At 36.2% G+C, this 20,843-nt stretch overlaps 1 protein-coding gene across 2 annotated transcripts in view; it reads left to right on the top strand.

Annotated features, from left to right (window-relative positions):
• The window catches only part of LOC306848596 (coiled-coil domain-containing protein 120-like), a 50,331-nt gene extending 30,918 nt beyond the window's left edge, over positions 1 to 19,413 (top strand). For both annotated transcript variants that reach the window (XM_079383239.1, XM_079383238.1), the window contains exons 2-11: positions 5,662 to 5,800; positions 5,920 to 6,001; positions 7,079 to 7,209; positions 8,285 to 8,401; positions 8,498 to 8,621; positions 9,904 to 9,960; positions 11,035 to 11,176; positions 12,082 to 12,183; positions 13,832 to 14,887; positions 16,180 to 19,413. In XM_079383239.1, coding sequence (XP_079239365.1) covers positions 5,968 to 6,001; positions 7,079 to 7,209; positions 8,285 to 8,401; positions 8,498 to 8,621; positions 9,904 to 9,960; positions 11,035 to 11,176; positions 12,082 to 12,183; positions 13,832 to 14,887; positions 16,180 to 16,285 — 1,869 coding nt within the window. In that variant the 5' untranslated portion in view covers positions 5,662 to 5,800; positions 5,920 to 5,967 and the 3' untranslated portion in view covers positions 16,286 to 19,413. The remainder of the gene's footprint in view (positions 1 to 5,661; positions 5,801 to 5,919; positions 6,002 to 7,078; positions 7,210 to 8,284; positions 8,402 to 8,497; positions 8,622 to 9,903; positions 9,961 to 11,034; positions 11,177 to 12,081; positions 12,184 to 13,831; positions 14,888 to 16,179) is intronic.
• Positions 19,414 to 20,843: the final 1,430 nt, after the last annotated feature.

Genomic DNA, 20,843 nt, shown 5'->3' with positions numbered 1-20,843 from the left:
AGAAGGATATGGAATATCATTAAGTTGCTGGTATGGTGAGAAGCAAAGAGCATCAAGGTGTGAACTAACTAGTGTTTCCTTTGGGGACCCTTGGGATAGCCCTTGGGCTGGTTTCATGACCAGGAAACTCAGCTGTAGCTGCATGGTGCATGATGCAACCATTGCAGTAAACGGCCCGTGTTTCCTTTATAAATTGTGCCAAAAGTTCAGCATGACCGAAAGGTTCATCGGCATCTCCTGACCTGTGCGTAAAGGCCAGGACCTGATTCATGCATGAGTAAAGCAGTCAAATGACTACAAGCCTCATGGGGTTCGGAAGTTGGTTTGCTTTCTTTTCACTGCGTTTTGATTTTCATTGTGAAGGAAACTCCCAGTCTCTCGAGATGAAATCTAGCTGCTATTACTGTGAATTTGGTTTCGGAGAGACTTTCGATGGCGGTTAAACATAGAAATATGCGGTCAGGCCAAAGTGGCGTGAGTTTACTGCATATATACCACATGTCCTTGAAAATAAAACCAAAGAGAAAACAAGATTTTGAGTTTCTGCAGTGGTCATTTGTGCTCCAGATCAAATCAATAGAGAACTAAGTGGATTTTAATTGGTTCCGTACTGTTTAAAGTGAATTGTGAAGTGTTTTTGTTTTCAGCTGATGAACAATAAAGACACTGACAACCAATCAGAATCCACTCATGCTTTAAAAAACTTGAGTACTTAAATCAGAAGATGACATTTGCAACTTCAAACAGATAAACAGAACATTATTTTCCAATGGAGTATGCTAAGATGGTTATTGTAATTATAGTTATTGTTCTTGGTGTGAGCATGCCTCAAGTAAGAAAATAGAAGACAGAGGGAGTTCAACTTGTTCTTGCAACTTGTTTAAAAACAATCTTTATTTTTGGAGTAGCGTTTGTTGCCAGAAATCACGCACTTCACCTTTAATTTGCATAGTGTTTGAAAGACATCCCCTTTTATTTAAAAGGCATCAATTATGCAATTCTCAAGAATAAAATAACATACTTGGTTTACCAAATTTCCTGTCTTCCTCAAAAGAGAAATGGTTGTTTTGACCATTTTGGATCTTGGGAAACGCTGTCTTTGTGGAAAACCGCAAAACTTTTAGGATTGTGTGTTTGATTATGTCTCTTTCTTGTTTTTTTTATTGTTGGTTTGTTTTTATTTTTCTCAAAGCTATTTATGAGCAATAGAAAACATTAAAGCGATAGTTCACCCAAAAATTAAAATACTGTCATCATTTGCTCACCCTCATGTTCCAAACATGTATGAATTTCTCTCTTCCATTGAACATAAAATATATTTTATAGAATGTTTGTAACCAAACAGTTGCTCTTAGCCATTGACTTGCATAGTATGTTTTCCTTACTATGGGAGTGAATACCACCAGCTACTGATTTGGTATATTCTTCAAAATATCTTCTTTTGCACTCAACAGAAGATAGAAACTCATACAGGTTTGGAACAACTTGAGGGTGAGTAAATGATGTCAGAATTTTCATTTTTGGGTGAACTATACCTTTAAGATCTTTACCGATAATTTACATGTTCCAGGCCATTCCGAACCTTATTTGATGCTATTTGGTCTCAATTGACCTTCATACGGAAGAGCAACGCCACGCATGCATCTGTTTAGCACCATTATCTGGATCAGTGGTGTGTTTCTTAAAAGCAACTATGGTCGCAAGTTACGTCATTACCAATAGAGTTCAATGGGATTTACCACCATAGTTAGCTAACAATGTTTTTGGGAAACGCGCCCCAAGGATGGCTTCAGGCAATAGTTAGGACAGCCGGATTTCTGTGCACTCACTTTCTTTTATCATACATGGGGAAAATGATAGTTTGTGTATCATTTCAAGATGCAGATAATTATAAACATAATTTTTTGTTTTATGCAGAAAATGTGAATGATGGTTGTCTCGCCTACTGTTGTAGGCTGTAACCAAAGTGTTTGTAGTCTGAGTGGTTGCTAGGTAGTTGCTTACAGGCCCAAAGGATTCAAAAGATATTCTGGTTTAGAAAAACCTTTTTTGACTAAGTGTATTTGTCATTAGTGTGACCCATACAGTGTGTGACTGCATGTCATTTTGCAGTGAAGAAAGTACGATGGTTTTAGTGCAGTCCAGTGATGTGGAAGCACAGCTGTGTCCACACTTCCTCGTTAGTGTGGGATTAATTACCGGAGGCACAGAACAGTAGAGAACACGTCTGTCTGATCCCGCTGGGATCAGAGAGGTCGCAGAGAGTCCAGGGAGCAAAAAAATCTGCTGACCCCCCACTCTTCAGCGCTTTCTGCGAGAAGGAAAGATTCAGTACAAACCTTACTCCCCAGAGGAGACCATTCTGCAGTCCTGAGGGAAAAAAGTTGCCATTCTGTTTCAATTTGAAATTGTTGATGTTATGTGAAATATCAAGGTCGTGATTGCAGCGATCAATCAGGAGATTCTTGCTGAGGGAGGAAATAAAGAGGAAACAAAACAGAAAGATGGATGTGCTGTCTGTTATGTTGTAGATCGATCTATCTGTCTGTCGGTCTGTGTAAAAGCATGCAATGCTAATTTTTATGACTTTTTAAAATATAATCTGATATAAGAACATATTTGATTGGTTTACCTATATATTACACACACATATAAAATATAATAAAAATGTAAATATTAAACTATTAAAAATGATGAAAATATATTAATTCCAGGGTCAATTCAATACAGCCAAATTTCAAGGGAAAAATAAAAAATATCCTATAAAATGCCACAAATGTGTGCAATACGACCTCTTTACATATTACGGATTAGGCAACAGGTTTACAGAGAACATAATGGAGATGATTAGAGGAACACATGCGGGAAGACTAAAAAATGGACAGACTGTGCTACAGGCTCCGACATGAGAGAGTGGAATGCTGGCAAACATTGTGAGGACCGCAGAACATTTGTCATGACATTTGGTGAATCTCACACACACACACGCGCACAGCTTGTCTGGTGCATATTTATAGTCCCAAATTAATGCTGGCTTGCAAAATCTACATTTTATCCTAGATTTGATATTTTCCAGACAATGTGAGCAGGGTTTGACTGTGCAGAACTTCCCACCATGATGCTAAGGTGTAGTGAGTTATTGTCAGAGCGTTGTGGCTGCTTTAAGGATTCTGGCACGTTGCTAGGGCACTGAGTGGTTGCTAGGTGGCCCAAGTAAAAAACACAAAATTATATTGCAGTCTCTATATTGCCTCATTCAGCATAAATCTATGAGAAGAGTTTGCCCAGTTGAAAACTGTGCAAGAGCCTTAACACCAAGTGATTATTTCCTTCGCAAACACCACTAAAGAAACAAAAACACTCCCAAAATGAGTACAACTATTCAATATGAATATGAGATCAACATATAATGCTGCTATTATGAGAAATAACTTCACGGCCAATTTAGAAAGGATAAATATTGCGAAAGGGTTTAATCAAAACATTTGAAGATTTAGGTAAATACTACAATAAATGCTTAGAAACTGGCAAATGCATCGGTTCTTCAAGATCAGGGATCTTATCAAGCTCAAACTGACAGCAGCGTGACTCCATTAGCTGAAACCCAATACTAGGCAAACCAAGACAGGCATAGACACTGTGTTTGCTCTAGCAATACGCACATATTTGTGTTACATTATCGGCCTGCTCGCTTTTATTTGTCCTCCCCTGACCCTTGAGTGTGTGTGATGGGCACGATTAGGTCATGACTGCATACAATAGCCACATTGTTCTGTTGCTTTCTTTAATTTGGACGCGTGCTTCACTCATCTGCTGCTCTTTTCTCCAAGGTAGTTCGCATATGACTCATATGGGACTTATTGATCTTTCTTTATAATTATAGAATTATATAATCGGAGACACCCATCATTCATGCAGCTGAGATAACTACTTTCTGATGCACTAGATGGGCGTCGAGACAGAAACAGTTGGGTGTTTGGCATTTATTTAAATTGCAGACAGGAAAGCGTGTGAGTTGCAGTATTTGAGGATTTTCGACCTTTCTCCTCATTGTCCGTGCCTCCTTGTTTACGGCTGATCTTTAGGAAATGACTCGTGCCCTGGGAGAGTGTTTTTGTGCATGAGGGTTTCTGCCGGCATTGTTGTTGTAGGTCATTCTGAGCCTCCCATTTCTGTTTGCCGCACTCGCTTCCTGCTTCACGATCCACTTCCTGTCCGGAGTTCCCACAGCAGTTCCATGTGAATATGAAAGGGGGAAACACACTGTATCACACATGAATGTGTCTTGGGTCAACCGGAGATCTTGAAAGTGAAAATAAACTAAAAATAAAATCTCAAATCTCTTACATATGTTATTTAAGCAGTATTGTTTTAGCGTTTATTATTTGTTTATATACTTTTATTGCATTTATAATTATTTTGAATTAGCGTCTATTTTTATATTTTAATTTTAGTTTAGGTTTTAGTAATTTTGTTCAATGTGTTTTCATTGGATTGTTTTTTGTTTATTGAAATATTCTATCTAGCTATAATTAATTTTTTATTTCAGTTTTAGTGAGTTTAGAATTTCAATTTATTGTAAGTTAGGCAACATTTCTAATTTTCAAGGTTTAAAAAAATTATATTAAATAATACTCTCTCTGTCTGTGCATGTGTGTAAGCTTTTTAATTCTTTTATTTTTTAAATAGTTTTCACTGCAGTCAATAAGAACAACAATGCTGAAGGCTCTAAAGAAACTTTAAAATCTTTGGTTATCCACTGCAACACTGCAAGCTTTTTAATATCTCAATTGTTTCTCATAGATTGAGACTTTTAATGATGTGTCAGATTGTTTTCATTTTATAAAGACTTGCAAATGTGACCCTGGACCACAAAACCAGTCTCGAGTCGCTGGGGTATATTTGTAGCAATAGCCAAAAATACATTGTATGGGTCAAAATGATAAATTTTTATTTTATGTCAAAAATCATTAGGATATTAAGTAAAGATCATGTTCCATGAAGATATTTTGTAAATTTCTTACTGTAAATATATCAAAACTTCATTTCTGATTAGTAATATGCATTGCTAAGAATTTCATTTGGACAGCTTTTAAGGAGATTTTCTCATTATTTAGATTTTTATGCACCCTCAGATTCCAGATTTTCAAATATTCAGCCAAATATTGTCTGATCCTAACAATACATCCATACATCAATGGAAAGCATATTTATTCAGCTTTCAGATTATGTATAAATCTCAATTTTGAAAAATTTACACTTAAAGACTGGTTTTGTGGTCCATGGTCACAAATGTTCATCTTAAAGAGATCTCGGTGTCTCAGATTTTTTCCAAGATACTAAAACTTGTAATCAAAGGTCAAATATCTGAACTCAAACATTTCTCATCAAATTCCACCAAAACCAAATGAACTGAGCTGCAATTCATTTAATTTCATAGCTCTGTACTCAAAATTGTCAAAAAGGCTTTCATATCTAATTTTTATTCTCCTAAGAAATTGATAAATCAGTTACATCTCCTAAACCTCACCTGTCCTATCGCTTAGATTTAGTGCAACTTTGTAGTCAGTCTGAGATTTTGTGTTCAAAGCCTGTCTCTAGATCAGAGCTCTTATGTGTGGATGGTCTCCAGTGTGTCATGTGGTTTGTTTTATGTTTCAGGGCATTGAGTTCGTGAAGCGTTGCGCAGCAGCACCGTGGCTCAGTCGCAGTACTGCAGCACCCCCCAGCCGCAAATCTGCTTCATGGCCACAAGTCCAACCCTTTCCAGTACATATGACTGTTACCAAAAGGTGAGAAGGTAAGAAATGTATTTAAACTATTTACACGCTTGTCTGGTTTTAATTTACTCTAGCTGAGTCTGCTGCCAGAAAGATTTGTCATTGTCATGCTTTCTTTGTTTTCTTCGTCTCTCTGTAGGTAAACTTACAATCAGGAGGCAGTGAGGTGACGCAAAAGACGTATGACATGGAGGTCAAAGGTCACCTGATAACAGGCCCTGGTGAGCACCTACATGTATCTGTGTGTGTTTGTTTGTTGATAAGAGCTTGTCTTTCTGCATAAGACCTGTACTTTGTAAATTGTTAGTCTGGCAAGCTTGTGTGTTTTGTTTTTGTGTATTGTGGCAACCAGGTGTTCTCACATAGACCTCACAAAACCTTACTGTGGGGACATTTGGGAGGTTTCTAAGAGAAGGACATCTTCATGAAGGGACTAAATATTATTAAATTGGAAACTGAAGTTTGCATTTGCAAGTGTTGCAGAAATTTACCTTTAAATCTTTAAATATTTTACATGTAAAAAAGGCCAAGAGCTATCCAAAAAGGAGAAGGTTAAGGGTATGTTTTTCATGCCTTTCTCAGTTATGCATGATTTCTTGGCAAGAATTTAAAGAATTAAAGATTTTAAGAACTACTTAAAATAGGGCCTACTTAAGATTTATTTATTTATTTTAACTTTTCTAGCCCTTGAAATCACAATTTTAAGACAATCCTGACAGTTGGAAAATATAATAATTTTTTTTAAATTATTTATTTATTATCTTTAATTGCTATTAAAAATTAGAACCTGTACACTACAGTTCAAACGTTTGGTGTCAGTAAGAACACTGAAAAAAAAAAAATAAGGTAAGTGGTCGCAAACAATTTATTTTAGCTACATTTAATTTAAAAAAAATTTTTTTTTTATTTAATCAACTAAATTTGTTTATTTAAATGTAGCTAAAATAGATTGATTACAACCACTTACTTTAAAAAAATGTAGTAAATTCAATGAATAATTTTTTTTCAGTTAATTTAGTCAGATTGATTTCTTAAGGATCATGTGACACTGAAAACTAGAGTAATGATGCTGAAAATTCACCTTTGCATCACAGCAATAAATTACATTTTAAAATGCATTCAAATGGAAAACTGTTATATTTATTGTTTAAAAAATGGTTAAAATTTTTTGCTATATGTTTGATCAAATAAATGCAGCCTTGGTGAGCAGAAGAGGACCTTTTAAAAAAAACTTTAAAATAAGTTGATTTGAGGTCCCTTCCATGATATATAACATGATGTGTTTGTGTTTTTCACAGAGCTGCAGGCCGCTATGGACAGTAAGCAGCGTGCGGAGCGGATGGTGGAGCTGCAGGAGCGCCGGAGGAGTCTGCAGTCGCTGCTCAACACTCGAATAGCAGAACTCAAACGTGTGTGTCTGCAGGAGGCGGTCAGTGTCAAAAAAGAAATCAGAATTTAATGAAGTAGATTCTCAGAACTCGTTCTATTTATTAAGAGCTAGAACAAGAAACTTGACATGATAAACTTTGTATTTCTCCATGGTGTCACTGGCGAACCACACATCGGTGAGCTGCCAGATCATGTGACGCCGCAGAGATGCTGCCACATGCCCAGCTAATCTTTGCTCATACTTGTATCTCAACAAGCTTGGCTTTTGAAATGCTGGTTTTACACCGCATGTGTTACTTGAGATGTGTGTGCTTTGAGTCATATCATAGAAATGAGTGATTGTGATTCTCTTTTGAAATAATGTACATGTCATACTCTAACATTCACAACGCAAAACTTCCTCACAAGACCATTTATGAATATTTAGCTGAAAAAAATAGCTGTAAATATATCAAAACTGAATTTTTGATCAGTAATAATATGCATTGCTAAGAATTTCATTTGGACATCTTTAAAGGCGATTTTCTCTCTCTCTCTCTCTCTCTCTCTCTCTCTATTATATATATATATATATATATATATATATATATATATATATATATATATATATATATATATATATATATATATAATATTTTCAGATCAGATTCCAGATTTTCAAATAGCTGTATATCGGCCAAATCTTGTCCTACCCTAACCATTGTCCTACCATTCATCAATAGAAACTTATTTATTCAGCTTTCAGATGATGTATAGATCCCGATTTCGAAAAATGTACCCTTATGAGTGGTTTTGAGGTCCAGGTCACATATGCTCAACAGTTTGGGCACATCAACGCCTATTCAGCAACTTACCAGAAACATCATAATTAATTTCATATGCAAAAACGTTAACAGAGCTCCTATATACGATATAGCAGCAATTAATTCTAAGGGTGAAAAAATAAGCATGAAAATTTAAATATTGACACTTTTTTTGTTGTGAAAACTTGGAATATGCTAAATATAATATTCTACAAAAGTGGATATGCCTGCTTTAAAATATTACAAATAAAAATGAAATAGTGTTAAGGAAAAATATACTTGTTCATGTTTGTTCTTCATTAATTTTGTCAGGAATTGACGGGGGAAGTTCCTCATGACTATCCTCTGGAAACCGGAGAGAAGCTCCCTCATGTGCGGTGCAGGGCTGGTCCGTCCCGCAGCGGGTCCAAACATAACACCAAAAATGAGGTGTGTGCGTTTGAGATGATATGGATGGCCACTAATATGATATTGGATACGTGATGGGTAAATATCATAAATTGCTCAATGTTTGTGCTGGCTTAGGAAGAGGACATCTCTCAGCGCAAGACAAAGAAAACTCTGTTCAGTGGCGCCCTCCGCAGACACATCGATTCAGAACAGAATCCTCCACACAGCAAACGAACAGTTCATAGAGGATGCCACACAGGTGGGTTTCAAGATTATACACATGAACTAAACACCATTTCATGGGCAAAATTTGTTTGGGAATATTTTAATTATGTATACAGTATACCCTACCGTTCAAAAGTTTGGGGTCTAGAAGATTTTCGAAGGCTTTTGAAAGAAGTCTTTTATGCTCACCATGGCTGCATGTATTTATAAAAGAATACAGTAAAAACAGTAATATTATGAAATATTATTATAATTTAAAATAGGTGTTTTTTATTTGAATATATTGTAAAAATGTAATTTCTGTCATGCAAAGCTGAATTTTTAGTCTTCAGTATCACATGATCCTTCAGAAATCATTCTAATATGCTGATTTGCTGCTCAAGAAACATTTCTTATTATTATCAATGTTGAAATTTGTTGGAAATAGAAATCTTTTGTAACATCATAAATGTCACTTTTGATCAATTTAATGCATCCCTGCTGAAAAGAGTATTCATTTATTTTAAAAAATGTGTTTAAGTTTACTGTATGGTTTAAAAACAAAAAGTACTTTAAAATGTATAATTTATACTAGCTGCTCAACTAATTGACAAATCAATGTTTGTCTCAGCCCTAAGCAGTGTTTTAGTCCATGGTTAAACTGAGCTACCTAGCTGTAAAAAAGCTGATGTAATGAATATAGATTTGACTGAAAAACCCCTGATGAATGTCAGTCTGGATTGTACTGAGATAACGGACATCACACTGAGACACTCAGGTTAACAGATCAAACTAAGCAAAGGTTATAGAGATCAGATTAAAGATAACATTGAATAAAGCCTTACAGGGATTCTTCATATGTAATGCTAAACTCGTGTGACTTAGACTTTGGTAAATAGAGACAGGATGAAGACTGGTTTACAGTGGATCAGACCAATTTAGTGTCAAGCTGGCAGTCTGGCTCTGGACCATGGGAACACTTCAATGTGTATGTGGTTAAATTTAGAAGAGAAAGTTTTCTCATGTGTGCAAACATGGAAAACAGTCCGCCTTAAATGAGACACGTGAGACGGGTTGGTTGTGTAACAGGAAGTGTTGAGGAACCAGCCTGTTTCCGCCCATTATTACTATAATGATGATGCAGGTTCAGTGAAAAATAAACACAAACAAGTTTTTTTTTTTAAATGTTAAAATCATGAATAAGTATTTCCACAATTTTGTATATCTAACACATAATGACATAAACAATGTTACAATATAACAACATGGAGCCAGTACAGTGTGTTTATCTAACCTCATGTATGAGTTTCATAATGTGTGAATGTTTATGTCCTCAGATAACACAGTGAAGTCAGAGAGCAGCTCCACGTCTGATTCCACCAATCAGGACACTGGTGAGTTATGGGACGGGTCAAAGCTTTGCATTAGCAGGATAATGAATTCGAGAGACTGAAATAAGAAGCACTATTACAATGGCAGGATGAGTTGAGTGGACGGAGAGACCCCGCGGGGGTCATTAGTCTTCACATCAATGAGTCAAAAGCCTGTTATTAACACTGACTGAACTAATCCTCTCCCTATGGCATTTTTGATTCTCACACATTCGCTCTCGCTTCCTCTCTCAATTTTTGATCAAGAAGTGTTGTCTTTTATTGGCATGCTGTAAACGTTTTATACACAGCATTGTCAAAGCATCAATACAAATAACGAGAAAAATAAGGAAAAAACAGTATTTGTGAAATATTACAATTAATAAAAAAACTATTTTCATATATTTTAAAATGTAATTTATGATGCAAAGATAATTTCTTTGATGAATAGAAAGTTAAAAAGAACAGCACTTATTTGAAATACATGGCAGTAATAGTTATAAAGACAAAACAAATAGTTAATATAGTAATTAAGTCAATGATTGTCCTTGGTTCCTGAAGGTGTGGCATTATAACTATGAATTTTGCTGTAATTGATACATAGGCACCCTCCTTTTAAAAGCACTTGTGTATGTTCAGTGGCCCCAAAATCTATTTATTGGTTTAAAAATATCAAACCAAGTTGCTTTTATTCATAAAGAAATATAGCACAAATATAGCTTATGCAGCATTTGAGCACAGATCACACCGAGTTTGTTTTATTTATTGCAATGAAATGATAAAATCTTCTTTATTATATACTGTTCAAAATGCATTCATTTTATTCAGAAAGGACGCATTAAATTGATCACAAGTGACAGTAAAGATTTCTACAAAAGATTTCTATTTCAAATAAATGCTGTTCCTTTGAACTTTCAGTTGATCAGAGAATTCAAATAAATGCAGCCTTGGTGGGCATAAAAACTGCCATGTTTTTAAGTCTTACTGACCCACATCTTTGAAGTGTGTAGTGTATCTTTAAAGTTTATCTCTGTGAAGTAGAAAGCATGCTTCTGACTCAACCTCACAAGTCTCTCTCTCTCTCTCTCTCTCCATCAGAAGACACCTCTGACAGCCTGTCGCCCTCACAGCCCCAGCTGGTCTCGGGGAGCCCAGACAACAGGTTTTCTCGAAAACTCTCCCCTGTGGAGATCTATTACGAGATGAAAACACGCCGCAATTCTGTGGCCAGCTCAGCCAGGTACACACTCAGCACAATCTGCTTTCAGGCTCAGCACAAGAACGTAGGAACAGCTGTTTTTCCACTTTATGGTGAATCAGGATTGACTAGCTGGCCTGAAATCACCTCATTTAGATAAAAAAAAACAGTTTAAGTGGTTTGTAATTAAAACCTGATTTTAGAATAAAGGCTCTGTAACACTCAATGACATTTAGGCAGTAAAGGAATAGTTCACCCAAAAATTAAAATTTGCTGAACATTTACTCATCCTCAGGCCATCTAAGATGTAGATGAGTTTGTTTCTTCATCAGAACAGATTTGGAGAAATGTAGCATTACATCACTTGCTCACCAATGCATCCTCTGCAGTGAATGGGTGCCATCAGAATGAGAGTCCATACAGCTGATAAAAACATCACAGTAATCCACATGACAAACATTGCACTTCACAAAGCCGATAATTGAAGGACTGGAGTTGTGTGGATTATTGTGATGTTTTTATCCTCTGTTTGGGGACTCATTCTGATGGCACCCATTCACTGCAGAGGATACACTGGTGAGCAAGTGATGTAATGCTACATTGTAATGCTAAATGCTACATGGGCAGTCGTGGCCTAATGGATAGTGACACCCTCAGGCCATCTAAGATGTATGTGAATTTTCAGCAGATTTTAAGTTTTGATAATTGTTGTTTTAAGCTAAAATACATTGTTGGCAACTGTAACAACTTCAGCTGTGACTATCATAATGTAATCATAATGTAGGAGTGATGTTTCATTAAATTATTATTGTTTTAAAAATAATAAGACTACAACATTTTTATCATCAATCAGTTTTATAAAACGGTCTTTGTCACCATATAACAACAATCCAGGTTTGTTAACTGTGTGCTAGAATCATAACTTTTAAGTCTTATTTTTCTCCCAGCCCGAGTCACTCTCTTCCAAGAAGTGTGTCGAATCTGGAAGGTAGAAGTGTCCCGGCAACTCCGCTCCTGTCCCGCAATGGAATAGTAGGAGTGCACATCAGGTTACAAATGCGCAAAACACGCATACACAAACATATGTTACAACACTGCACACATCAGCTTGAATGCTGACTCAGATCAATGCCAAGTAGACACTTGGCTAATGGTTTATATTGTAGTTAAAAGCCCTGAATTGATAATGGCACAAACATTTTGATTAAATTACTTATTTGCAATAATGTGTAATGAAGTAATGGATCTCTAAGGAGGTTGAGTGTAAAGCCCCATTATTTCGTACTCAATTTAATTACACATACAGAGCAGCTTGTTGTGCTGCAGTGCTGGGAGGCACTGCTATCAGCATATACACTGATGCATTGTGTGGCTGTCAGTTACTCAGTGCGTCGCTTGGGTAGCTTAAAGGGACAGTCCATCCAAAAGTGAAAAGTCTGTCAGTATTTGCTCACCCTCATGTCGTATGCATATCTTTGTTCTGTAGAACACAAAGGAAGATATTTGGAAAAATGGTGGTTCCCATTGACTTACATTGTTTGTCCAATGGAAGTCATTTAGAACTGAAATTGTTTGGTTACCAGAATTTGTTCAAATATCTTCTTTTATGTTCCACAGAACAAAGAAAGTCATACAGGTTTGAAGCAACATGAGGGTGAGTGGACTCCCTTTAAATAAGAAATACAATTTTGCTGCTTCATTGATGCTTTTTGAATTTATGTATTAATTAGTGTTTTCTAAAGCAGCCATCACTATATAACTATTGCTGATACTTAGGGTTAGGGTACTGATTTTACCAACCCCCTAACTGTAAATGGGTAGTTGACACACAAAAATTGGACTGTGACCTATGGTGTGACATGGCAAAAATTTATACATACAAATAACATGAGAAAAATGTATCTTTCTTCCTTAGAGAGTTACAAATAGCATGAGAGAGGTTTATCTTCAATCTTAGAGGTTATTTTCATTTTTCCGTCACACCATAGGACACATTGATACGTCATCTACCCAAATATTAAACTCTAGCATGTAAGAATGAGTTTTGTTTCTGCTGTTCTGGTTGTCACATTTGTTGCTTTTCAAATGTACACTACCATTCATATTGTTTTTGAAAGAAGTCTCTTTTGCTCACCAAGGCTGCATTTATTTGATCAAAAAATACAATAAAAACAGTAATATTGTGAAATATTTCTTACAATTTAAAATAATTGTTTTATATTTTAAAATGTCATTTATTCTGCGATGGCAAAGCTGAATTATTTGATGAATAGAAAATTGAAAAGAACAGCATTTATTTGAAATAGAAATCTTTTTCCAACATTATAAACATTAACATTATATTATAATTTATTATTGACATTATAAATTAAAACAGGTAACATTGTCTTTACTAACATGTCTTTACATGGTAATTTAATGCATTCTTGCTGAATAAAAGTATTAATTTCTTAAAAAAATAAAAATCTTATCAAAGGTGTTTGATTTGCACTTTAAAAAAACAAAACAATAAATACTGTTTTATACAACAAAAAGTGCTCTACAAAAACCCAGTAAGCAAGGACAACAATATTACACCTAAAAATACATACTATTAATAAATGTGTTTGTCACTTCTGATGAATTTAATGCATCCTTGCTGATTAAAAATATGAATTTATTAAATTGTTTATTTTAATGTCTTGTTTATTTGTGTAGGTCAGAATCATCTAGCGGCACTGCTGCTGTGAAGCAGTGGTCAGACAATCCCGAAGCGTCCCATCAGGTGCCTCTGCAGTCTCAGGAGGGGTCGTCCTCAGGGCCCTACGAGCAAGGGCACAGACGTAGCAATAGCTCCGAGACGTTACTCGAGTGGCATGGCACCGCAGCGGAGGACAGAGGTCAAAGGTCAGGCATGCCTGTACGGAACGGTCCATACAAGAGCTCTGAAGCCATCATGGACACGACTTTAAAACAAGTGCAGCGGAGCAGCCCTGAGCGGCAGGTAAATGGGCACACCGAGCTGGCCCGCATTCGTTCGGCCGCAGGAGGTCGAGGAACCAACGGAGGTGTCGGTTACAGTGAGATCCTCATGGATTATGTGTGGGGGAAGCAGCAGAAGATGCAAGCTCAGCAACAACAAAGATTGCAGGTGCAAAGTAATGCAAAATCCCGGCCGTGGCCTGATGGTCCCAATGCTCCTCCGCCTCCCTACAGGAACGGCTTTGCCCAATCGCAGCAGCTTATCCTGGGAAACGGCCCTCCGGCCTACAGTCCTCTAATGCTGAGAGGAAAACCCGGCGAGCCACGGAGGGTCAAAGTGTCGCGCACCAAATCCTGCGGCCCGTTCGTTCCCTTGCAGCAGCACCAGCAAGAGTCCATCCTGCTCTCTGCATACAACGAAACCACCACCTGCAATGGTACTGCCATTAATGCAACGCATAACCAGCAGATCGACCACCTCCACAGACCACCCCTTTACCCTCTCGACTCCTCCGCACCCACGACCCCCGACGACCCCACGCGCAGCCTGCACAAGGCCCTTGCGCTGGAGGGTTTGAGAGACTGGTATCTGAGGAACGCGCTGGGACAGACGGCTAACGGAGGGAAGGGTAAAGAGGGGACTCGGACTCAGCGCAGGCGTACCACGTCCTCTCTGCACAACTCACACCCCCATCCATCGCTCAAACACCAGCCACAGTCCTTCCAAACAGACACGTCCTATTCACAGATCCCCCAGTCGGCCACGTTTCATGGGCACCCTCTACATGGCAGGTAATTGCAGACTGAATTAAAATCTACATGCATAAAGTAAAAAAAAAAAAAAAAAAAAAGTAATATAAATGCAAAAATGTTTGTGTATATAATACACTACCAGACATTTTAGAAAACGTAATGTTTTCTAAAGAAGTCTCTTCTGCTCACCAAGCCTGCATTTATTTGATCCAAAGTACAACAAAAGCAGTAATATTGTGAAATATTTTTACTATTTAAAACAAGCATCAGCATCATTACCCCAGTCTTCAGTGTCACATGATCCTTCAGAAATCATTCTAATATGCTGATTTGCTGTTGAAAAAATTTATTATTATTATTATCAATATTTAAAACAGTTGAATACATTTTTTTTCAGGATTCTTTGATGAATAGAAAGATCCAAAGATCAACATTTATCTGAAATAAAAAGCTTTTGTAACATTATACACTATACCATGCAAAAGCTTGGAGTCAGTATAATGTTTTTATTTGGGGCGGGGGGTTATAGAAATGAATACTTTTATTTAGCAAGCATGCTCTAAAATTTAAAGTTTAAATTGGTCAAAAGTGATGATAAAGCCATTTATAATGTTACAAAAGATTTCTATTTCAGGTAAATTCAGTTCTTCTGAACTATATCTATTCATCAAAGAAACCTGAAAGAATTATTCTCAGCTGTTTTCAACATAGTAATAATAATAATAAATGCTTTTATTTTAGCAGCAAATCTGAATATTAGAGTGATTTCTGAAGGATGATGTGACTAAAGAAGAGACTTCTTTAAAAACAAAACTTTTGACTGGTAGTGTACATTTTAATACAGTTGTATTAATTAATTATTGCATTAGATATTAATACGTTCTTTTCTGCATATACTATTACATTTTCTAATGCATTTTTCATCACAATATTTTGAATGAACAGGAATAATAATATATTTTGAATGAACAATAGTATGTTTTTAATAATAAATAATAAATAACTGTTTTCTATTTTAATACTGGAGCCAGTCCTCAGTGTTACATGATCCTTGAACAAGAATTACCAATAAACAATAGAATATTTTTAAAGTGACATTTTCAATTCAAGTTTATTTGTATAGCGTTTTCAGCTTCTATTTTAAAATTTCTAAGTTATACTTCGTAGTAGCTTAGCTTATCAGTGGTGACTATGTCTAGATGATGTCCATATGGCAGAAATGTACAGTAAAATTCATCAGTTAGTTAAAGACATGTATCCATACAGACGGTGAACACTATTGACTGCAATGTTATATGATTTTGTGACCTCTTCTTTCTCGTCACTTATAGGTCGATGGAGCTTTCTTTGTACCAAGATACCTTTTCATCTAAGATGCAGGATATGACACTTAAAGAGAGCAGTAATGACAGACCCACGCCAGGCACGCTGGTCTGACGCGCAAACAAACAATCTCACACTCATGCAAACACAAAGAGACTACAGCAAACACCAGCTTACGTGTGTATAGAATGGCAGACTGAGAGAATGGACTATTAAAAAAACTTTTTGCTTCCTTTCAGCAGTTTTCTGACAGAAACCAGTCTAGCATCCTTGTTATACTAACATATGCTAAGTATACTTGTACTCAAGACCCTTTTCAGCATGAAATCAAGCTGTCTTCTAGTTTCACATCATCTCTGGGTTCCTGCAGACTTCTTATGATAGTTTCCCTTTTAATCAGTAAAAGTAGTAGCAATCTCTGGCAAAAGAGACCATATGTCAGCACATTCCTATTAGTAAACAATGTTGAGTTCATTCTATCAAACTATTTCCAGCCTTGCTATGGATTTGTCACACAAATTATACAAAGAGTTTTTGTTGTTCATGAGAATCCAGTATCGGTCGCTGGTGAGACCTTCTACAAGTAGTACTGGACATGTAAGGCCCTTTGAAAAAGAATCAGGATCTTCTCAATGTTTTTATGGAAATATTTCTATGCAAATTACAATCAAGAAGACTGTGTTTAGACAATTAATAATTTGAGTTTTGGTTTTGTCATTCTGAGTAGCAATTTTTAAATATTTAGGAGAAAAGAACCAAGCCAGATCTGATACTTTGATGGGCTGTTATAGAGTCAGGGACTCATGAAATGTATAATTCCATTAGTATCTTTATTACTAAATCACAACGTGGAGGAGTATAAATGTGCTCATTCAGGATGATGACATTAGAATGGCACAAGGGTCGCTGTGCAACATCTTTATCTGTATCACTCGTATTTATGATGCTTTCTTCCTCAGGCTGTAATTATATATCAGTATTAATATACACAGTCACAAAGAAAACAAAGAATAAATGACATTTGATGTATTAACATTTCTACAAAAATTAAACCAGAATGAAAGGTTGAGAACATATTTCACTCCATAATCACAAGAAAATTGTTTTAAAACAGTTTTATAGATCTATATTAAGTTTTGCATGATTAAAAAAGGAAATCAGTACCTGAAAAAAGATTTGCATATCACATTTTCATGACAAGAAAAAGCACTTCTCATTACTGTAAGAGAGGAAAATAATCATATTAATGGATTTAAGGATCAACATAGTATTTGTTTTGCTAGATTTATGCCGATTTTAAAAAATAATCCTTTCTGGGCAGGATTAGTTTGAATTACTGTAATAAAAATATTATGTGCATGATGACTAAGAATAATGTGAAATATAAAAATGCTCAAAAGCAAAACAACTGGATGCATTATGATAATGAAAACTAGGAGGGAATGTGCTTAGTTTTCATGAAAATCATGTCAAAATGCATAATAATAATAATAGGTCTTAAAAAATAGGCCTCATTTACGGAGAAGATCATTTAAAAATATTTTTTTAAAGGTCTAATAATAAAAATAGTAGAAAAATACGCTTTATTTAGGGAAAATATTGTTTAAAAAAAACACAAAATATAATCATTTTTCTTTTGACTTTGTGGTGAAATATGACTCATGTTACACGTTTTTCTAAACTCCTTCTAAAACTATCAGGAATTTATATGAATGACCACTAGGAGGAGCCCCATGATCTGTTTTGAGGGGGTTCTGGATCCATTCAAATCAGCAGCATCCACTGCAGATGCATGCAAAGCGTCCTGCCAGGTGCAGTGCTTGTCGCAAGAATCACCAGCTTCTTGTGTATAGCGCCTTAATTGCAATTGTTCATTGTTTTTCCTATCGGACCGACTGCAGATGTCAATATTTCCTGTATGTTTCAGTAATTAGATTGCATGAAATGAAAAGGGTTAATTAACCAAATCAGGACTTTGGCAAGACTAGTAATTTTCCCGTACCCTCCTTTAGAATTTATTTGAATTGTGATACTCAGAATGTGGCGTTGCCTACTAATGCCAGGATGCCAACCTTTGACCATTGTGCCTAGCAAATGTGGCGGGGAAGACTTGTAGAAACAATGACTTATCACTATGTGTATTTCTCACAGCCAGTTTAAATCAAGAATTAGGCTTCTGCTTATAAACTACCGATTTTATTCTCTCTTTATGAATGAAAAACAACAACAACAAAAAACAGGCATGTGGATTGCTGGCTAATCCACTCTTAGTAGCTGTAGTCTGCTATGTTTCTTAGTGTTAGTGCTCCCTTCAGGAAAAAAACTTGATGTACCAATGCATGCGGGTATCTGTTCTTCTTTTCCTTCTCTATTGTCCCTGATTTTTTATTTGGTTCACTGTGTTATGATTATGTAGGCAACTTGATGTAGGTCTTGAAAAGCTTCTACGTGTCAGATGCCTTCATGAATATATCTGTAGAATATAACACTGAGAGTTGAATTTACTGAAGCAATCTAAACTTTCTCAGATACTTTGTCACCAAATGCTGCCGTGCTTGTCTCAGGACTACACTGAAAGCTGCTTTGATTGTGGTCTGTCCATTTGAATCAACACCACTGATGCATGGAAGTGTCTTTAATAGAAATAACGTTTCTTTTCCTATTTTTTTTTTTATATATATAAAAACAGAGTTTAACACCCGTGAGACGGTTGCAGAACGTTTATGATGCTTGTAAAACCTTGCTGAGGACATTTAAGGCTATTTCAAATGTTTTGAAAGATCATGTTGCACTCACCTGACACATGATTATTTCGGTTGATAACATAGAAAACTATCAGATAATGATCTAAAGGATGATGAATATGAAGGATAACAGCCTTTTATTTTTGATTAAAGACTTAATAGCTGTTGATTCAAACTGAAGGCAAATAAAACCAATGAAGTTTGTCATATCTGTTTTGCTTTCATGGTACCAAATGTTACAACTTTTTGAAGATGTTCCCTACATGTTTTGGACACTATTGAAGATTTTATTTCCCCAGTTTCAATTTTATAATTCCTTTTCCGAAACCTCTTTATTTGCTGTTTCCCTGCTCATACGTTTTAAACCTTTCCAACTGTATATAGGCTAATTTGCTGTTTTCTCTTTGGTTTTCAACATTTTATATCTCTCTAAAAAAAAAAATTAACGAAAAACCAAGACTGTACAAAGTTTGTTTTTAATAAAGTGTTTTTGGTCATATGTCTGTGTTATTTAGCATGGCCTACATGTACTGACTGGATGACTGAAAGGTCTAGATTCAAGGGTGTATAGGTTTGATTTTGGCATTGGTGGGGACATAAATGGCAGAAAACTATAGTTATACAAAAAATAAAACAAACGGTTACTTCACTTTTACTGTAGTAAATCCACGGTTACTTTTTTTCTTAAGGGTTCTGTATTTGTGTAATTCCTTTCTTTTTCTTTGTTTTTATAACTGTACTGGCTTAATGGTTTGATGTTTTGTACCGTTTAATAAAAGAAGAAAAAGATTAGCGATAGGCGCTCTGAAGTCCCGATCTGAATGAAAAGATTCACGAACCTGCTTCGAAGTCCGATCTAAATCAAATGATTCACAATCCATGTTCCGAGGTTCCGATCTGAATCAAATACGTGCTCTGTAGTCCCGATCTGAATAATTTGTGAACCATATATTTTCAGATTGGGACTTTGGAGTGTGGATCATGAATAATTCAAGTCGCAAAATGTTTAGCGAACCCCCGCTCCAAAGTTCCGTTTTTAATTAAATGATTTGCGATACACGCTCCGAAGTCCTGATCTGAATCAAGTGATTCACGATATGCACTCCAATCGGAATCAAATGATTTGCAAACCCGCATCGAATTAGGCTATATGATTTGAACCTGCTTTGAAGTCTTGATCTAAATCAAATGATTCGCGAACCTTCCATTCGGAAGGGCTCATCCCTGTATGCCCTAATCCCTTCAAAGGGTTTACCCTCCGGAGTGAGAGCGTCGAAGGGATTAGGGCAAAGGGCATATTTTATCATTCAACTGAGCTGTGCACGTACAGTGGTGTGAAAAAGTTTTTGCCCCCTTCCTGTTTTTTGCATATTTGTCTCACTTGAATGATTCAGATCAAACAAATCTTAATATTACACAAAGATAACCTGAGTAAATACAAAATGCAGTTTTTAAATAATGATTTCATTTATTAAGGGAAAAAAGCTGTACAAACCTGCCTGGCACTACATGAAAAAGTAATTGCCCCCTAAATGTAATAACTGGTTGTGCCACCCTATGCAGCAACAACTGCAATCAAGCGTTTGCAATAACTGACACATCGCTGTGGAGGAATTTTGGCCCACTTTTCTTTGCAGAATTGTTTTAATTCAGCCACATTGGAGGGTTTTCGAGCATGAATGGACTGTTTAAGGTCATGCCACAGCATCTCAATTGGATTTAAGTCCGGACTTTGACTTGGCCACTCCAAAACCTAATTTTGTTTTTCTTGAGCCATTCAGAGGTGGACTTGCTGGTGTGTTTGGGATCATTGTCCTGCTGCATAACCCAAGTGCATTTGAGCTTGAGGTATCAAACTGGAGGCCAGACATTGCCCTTTGGGATTTTCTGATAGAGTGCAGAATTCATGGTTTCTATCATGCAGGTCC

Source organism: Barbus barbus (assembly GCF_936440315.1).
Source record: "Barbus barbus genome assembly, chromosome: 28".
Taxonomy (NCBI): domain Eukaryota; kingdom Metazoa; phylum Chordata; class Actinopteri; order Cypriniformes; family Cyprinidae; genus Barbus; species Barbus barbus.
This window is presented reverse-complemented; position numbering and strand designations above follow the sequence as displayed.